The 5,595-nt window shown below is 34.6% G+C and overlaps 1 protein-coding gene across 1 annotated transcript; it reads left to right on the top strand.

Annotated features, from left to right (window-relative positions):
• Positions 1-441: 441 nt before the first annotated feature.
• Positions 442-3,535, top strand: LOC111639304. Its single transcript, XM_023385190.1, has 2 exons — positions 442-518; positions 626-3,535. The coding sequence occupies exon 2, from the start codon at positions 629-631 to the stop codon at positions 3,305-3,307; it is 2,679 nt and encodes an 892-aa protein (XP_023240958.1). The 5' UTR covers positions 442-518; positions 626-628; the 3' UTR covers positions 3,308-3,535.
• Positions 3,536-5,595: the final 2,060 nt, after the last annotated feature.

Here is a 5,595-nt window from a genome sequence, read left to right as displayed (position 1 = left end):
AATCTTTGAATAGTGGTAGTTGGTCGTGGATTAGCGCCCAACTAACGAGATGGCCATTTGGATTTCGGTTTTTTTCACGCGTCAACGCCTAAATAGGGGCCAATTATCCATAGAAAGTCCTCCCTGGAGGCACGTTTGAACTATATATTGCATTGTCTTACACCATAAAACTAAATTAAATCAAACTCTTACTAAATATAAATGCCATGTCAACATAAATGAACTGTAAATACTGATCTATCGATTTAGATTCAACTTTAAAATCAAAATAATTGAGAGGTTCGTTAGAAAAGTCGCGCAAGTAACAGAAAGTAACTTGAATATAATAGTCACTTATACCAACTTTCCACTCACCCTTTTAATTAAAACAAAATTTAAACTATAAATTTCACATTAAATTATCCTAATTCGTACAAAAATTTGTAATTTTATTTCAGAATAAGTCTCCGAAACTTAGTTTTACGAATTTCATTAACAATGCTTCGTGTGAATCAATATCAAAACAATCAAGTAAACTGGTAAATGTTCTCATTTAACTTCCAGCAAACATAAAAGTTTTATGTTTATTCATTTTATAATTAAAAAAAATGTGTATTTTAAACATATATAAACCTTGCTTAATTAGGATATGAAAGAAGTAACATCTATCAATCGTGAGGTCAAAGTTGAGGACGAATTTTGTTCAGATTCATCTAATTCTAGAAACAAAGAAGAATCGACTAAGAGTGGAAAATCCGATGTAACTCAACTTTACAAATTTAAGAATGAAAATTTTTCAGATATGGTACTTTCAAATCTATCTAGTGATGCTAATGTATCTTCTGCATCGTCTGATCCCCATTCTAAGAAATTTTCTAATGAATCTAGTCCACAAGATAGTATTTTGGTAAGAAATAAAAGCCAAGAATATTCGCAAAATGATTCCGAGGAAACATTGAATTCCAGTAAAGAAGAAATGTCTTTTGTAAATCGAAATTTAGATAATTTACAAAATCAAAAGGCGAAAATTATAAGAAATTATCATACAGTATATAATAATAATACTCTTCTTGAAGATCGTAACGAATCTTCAGAAACTTCTTCGAGTAACGAGCATCTTTTAACAGAAGTGAAAGAAAAACTCTCGAGAAAAAGAATGAAATATTTAAATAATAAATCTCGACAAAAATTATTAAAAGATCTGATTTCGATTATAACAGATATTTTAAAAGATGATGGTGATTACAGAATGGAAGAAAGCGAGCCAAAAATCATCACTCAACGTAAGGATCACCAGGAAAAATCGATAGAATATAAAGATTTTGTGGATTTTGATGAAACTGATTCAAAACTTTCATCACTGTGGAAAAAAGAAGGGAAAAATCAATCAAGTGGATTTAATTTTGAGAATTTGGAGAATAATGAAAATCTGGAATCATTTGCATCAATTCAGAAGAATCTAGATAAAACTACGAATGCCATGGAAATCGAAAATAAACAAAATCCATGGACCAAAAACATGAAATATATGTCAAGCGTTAAGGAAAATGGATCATCTAGCGATTGTGAAAATGATACCCAAGAAGAAAGATCAGAATCAAAAGAATTATCCGTTGTATTTCCATTTAGAGATCACAATAAGACATTCCAAATTGGCGATTATATTTTAACAGTCGCTTCTGAAGGATTAAATTCGTCTCAATCTACAAAAAATCAAAACTTGTCAGGAGTAGCCATTAATATTCATCCTAATCCCGATGCCAATGACTCTTCGTTCAACGCGAAGTTTCAAGTAAGCCAATTGGTACCAGAACGTACTTCAATTAAGAATGCTAATCAACTAGAAGATATAGTTAAGCCATTTTCTGATACAAACACAAATATTGTTGTAATGCCATCTTTGAAAGTCGAGACAAAGAAGGAAGAACCTTACAATATCAAAAAGTCTCCAGACTCAAAAATACAACCCGAGCGATTCACTTCTCCGGATAAAAAATCGAGTCTTTTGTTCCGTATGCAAGATGTTCTTTCATTAAGAGAATACGATACACAACCAACAGTTATCGCTGTTCCTGCACAAGATCAATCGAATAAGTTTCCTGAACAGACAGAACGAACCGATATAGCTGCTATAGTAATCGCTCCAGGAAGAAAAAACCCGAGCACGCAGATAAAACACTCGAAGAACCCACAGGAGAAGAAATGGAGCAAATTTGCACAAGACGTCATCAAAATATTACCTTCTTCTCTCACGGATAAACCCATTGTCATTATTTTTCCATCAAACTCGGATGAATTTAACCACAAAAGTTTTCTGGAAAATGCGAAAAAAGTTACACCACTTGTCTTTGTTCCACCAGCAGCACAGTTTTCTGAGAGAGAAATTATTGGAGGAGAGGTTTCTGAGAACTTCTCAACAAATATAAATCAAGCTGTCATACCTACTATAGTAGTTATGCCATCGAGCTCCAAGCATACTTTAGTTAAAGTGGATTGCGCAGAGCCGTTTAAGGTATCGACAAAGAATTCATCGTATCCATCTATTCAGAGTCTTGATTTACAAGAATCGAAGTTTTCAATCACACAGAATCCGTGTCTTCACGAAGTATCATCAAAAAATCAACCTTTCAAAGATTCGCTTCTACTTACAGCCGAACCTCGCGAAGGTCAAGTTAGACAACAAAATAATAAACAAGGATTAGTCAGTCAAGCTCCAAAACGCGAGTCTCCCGTAAATAAGTCATACTCGCCCCCGAAAATTAATGAGATACAACAGATTAAAGAGCCAAAAATGAAGTATGCCATGCCAAAAACTAGTAAGAAGAAAGGAATGGATATCTGCTATTACGGTCACGAAAAATGTAATGATATTCACGTTTACGCTCACGTCCTGGTGGATGTTCCGAAAAAGGACGAATTGGCAGAATTATCTCTTCACGAAAAAACTGACGAGAAACAACTGCGTAAACTTACAATGCAGAAGTTTCCCAAATCAAAAGCAAATAAGAAAGGTATAAAGATTTGCTATTACGGTCACGAAAAGTGCGATGATCTACACGCACCATCTTACGTAATCGTGACGACACCGGAATTCGGAAAGAAAAAACCGGAAGGAATTAGTGGAAGAATCTGTGAAGATTCGAGTCCAAAAGAGAAATCGAAGAAACCTCAGGAAGTTACATTCGGCCAAGCCAACGATAAGTCTTCAAGTTCGGATGATCACGATGACGACAACGATAATAAGAGACGTAAGAAACGTGCTAAAGAAACCAAATCAAAGAAATCTCAAACAAAGAATAAAGGATGGTTTTCCTCATTTAAAAAGTAAACGTGCCACGGTCACACTGAAAAATTCATTTTTTCTTCAATCCTCTTAGGAAATGTTGGCGCTATCGATTTCTTTTTGTTGCTTCTTGGGTCACTAAATTCATACTAACGATTAAAATGTATAAAATTAATATAAATACAATAAAAAATATTTAAACTTCTCGAACGTAGTGTACAATTTTTAAGAACATACTATAATTTTAATTCTGTTGTAAGAGAGACATATATAAAACTGTACAGAAAACATCGATTTTATAAACTAATAAAAAATCATTGTTTACAATTTGTAATTTTATAAATTTTGATATAATCTTAAATGCATTTTTCGGGGTTTCGGACCTGATCCGGAATCTCGCGGTATTCACATTTAACTAAAGTTTTCGAGCTAATTCATAATTCTTTCTCGGGTTCAAAGAGACATTCGAATAATTTGAATACATACGCGAATAATATATCTAGTATTACAATGTCCATTCGATTAGAAATCACATAAATTAAATAACATTAAATTGCAATAAATACTGCCCAGCGATCCTAAACCCTTCGCTCGAAATGGAAGGCGATTTGCAATGAATTAAAAGAACTTTTTAAATGACGGCATAATTTTCAACTGTATGTTAGGAAGGATTACTTTTTACACTTAGTAAAAGGTAATCTCCCTCTAAGGAGGGATTACCATTTACACTTAGTAAATAGACCAATTGGCGTAGGTGGCAGCCAGCGCTTTTGACCCTGGCCTCGAGACGTTGACGCTTTACCTTCTTCTGGTGAGCGTATCTGCAGTTTGTCTACATCAGCGCTTTCCAAAGTGGAGTGCGCGTACCCCAGGGGGTACGCAAAGTAATACTTGGGGGATGCTAAGTATCACTTTGCGTATGTTTACAAATTATGTTTACAAATATTACAAACGTCGCAAGGTGCGAGAATCGAATCTCAAAATTTCAAAAACTAAAAATAAAAAAACGATGGATAATTATATGAAAAAAATTTCAAAATTTATTGTCGAAAAATTAACACTAATATGTAAAATATTACTCGTATAGATTAGCCTATAAAGCAGCCAAAGGCTAAGTCTACTGACGCAGCCACGTCTACGAAACAAGTTGACACTTTAATAATATTACTCCTATGGCTTAGGTCTATGATAATTCGCAGAAATCAATAATTCTTAATAAAATAAAGTGTTTTTTCGTAACGACCGCTCACTCTAATAAACGAATCAATATTTATCGGACTGCGGGACCGTTTTCCTCATTATTCATAAAGGCCCGTAACATATACAAGCCAGTACTTTCAACGATGCATTAGACAAACGATTTTTGTCGAAAAGAAGAATCCAACAAAAGTTTTTAACACGAGAACAAACATTTTTTAAACTTTCTTCTTACGTGTCTTTTCATTAATAAACATTAAACAAAAGGGAACATAAATTGATTTAAAACAAATATTAATTTTATAACTTTTCGGGAACTATAAACTATTCAAATTATAATTTTGTATTGCGAGATTCTACCGTCGTTCCTTCTAATTCTAATCCCGTTTTTTTTATCTTTTCTCTTACTATTTCCTTATTTTAGTTTAGTGTTCGAGCGTATCCTAACTCTATGCGAATTGATTATAGCTAGTGTTGTCTGTGAAGACGAGTAAAAGGCTCGAGACGAACTCCTGCAATGATCCGTCGAAATCCCACTCTTTGCGGACAGAGATGACGANTTACTATTTCCTTATTTTAGTTTAGTGTTCGAGCGTATCCTAACTCTATGCGAATTGATTATAGCTAGTGTTGTCTGTGAAGACGAGTAAAAGGCTCGAGACAAACTGGTGTAATGATCCGTCAAAAGCACTCTTTAGAAATAATTATATATAATAAATAGAGATTTTATTATAACATTCATTTCTGACTTTGAAAGAATTAAAACAATCGTTTCTGCATTATAAATTTACAATTCAGATTAGAATAGGAACATTTCTTCCTTAATGCAAGGTGTGTTTTTACAACAGTCGCTATTTTCCTTTGCAGAATGGATAATTTCAAAGAATCGAAGAAGTGGCACCTAACTCGGGCCGTGCCTAAGACGAGGCGTCCCGGGATGACGCCTCGTCTTAGCCTGGTGTCATACGGGTGCTTCCGAAAGATGCGGAGGAGGAGTGGCGCACATCCAACGTCAAACGGGTGGTGGTGATAACTCCGGACGACAGCGCCTCGTCTCTCGTCCGTTATCTGGAACGGCGATATCCCGAAGTTGCGGAATGGACGGTGGAGACACGGCCACGTCAGACCGGACTACA

Source organism: Centruroides sculpturatus, unplaced genomic scaffold (assembly GCF_000671375.1).
Source record: "Centruroides sculpturatus isolate CEXI.00-Female unplaced genomic scaffold, Cexi_2.0 scaffold59, whole genome shotgun sequence".
Taxonomy (NCBI): Eukaryota; Metazoa; Arthropoda; class Arachnida; order Scorpiones; family Buthidae; genus Centruroides; species Centruroides sculpturatus.
Note: the sequence above shows the minus strand (reverse complement) of the source record. Positions and strands in the feature narration are given on the sequence as shown.

What these genes read in the sequence shown, in the direction of transcription:
- LOC111639304 (XM_023385190.1), top strand. Translation starts at nt 629, where the DNA reads ATGAAAGAAGTAACATCTATCAATCGTGAGGTCAAAGTTGAGGACGAA.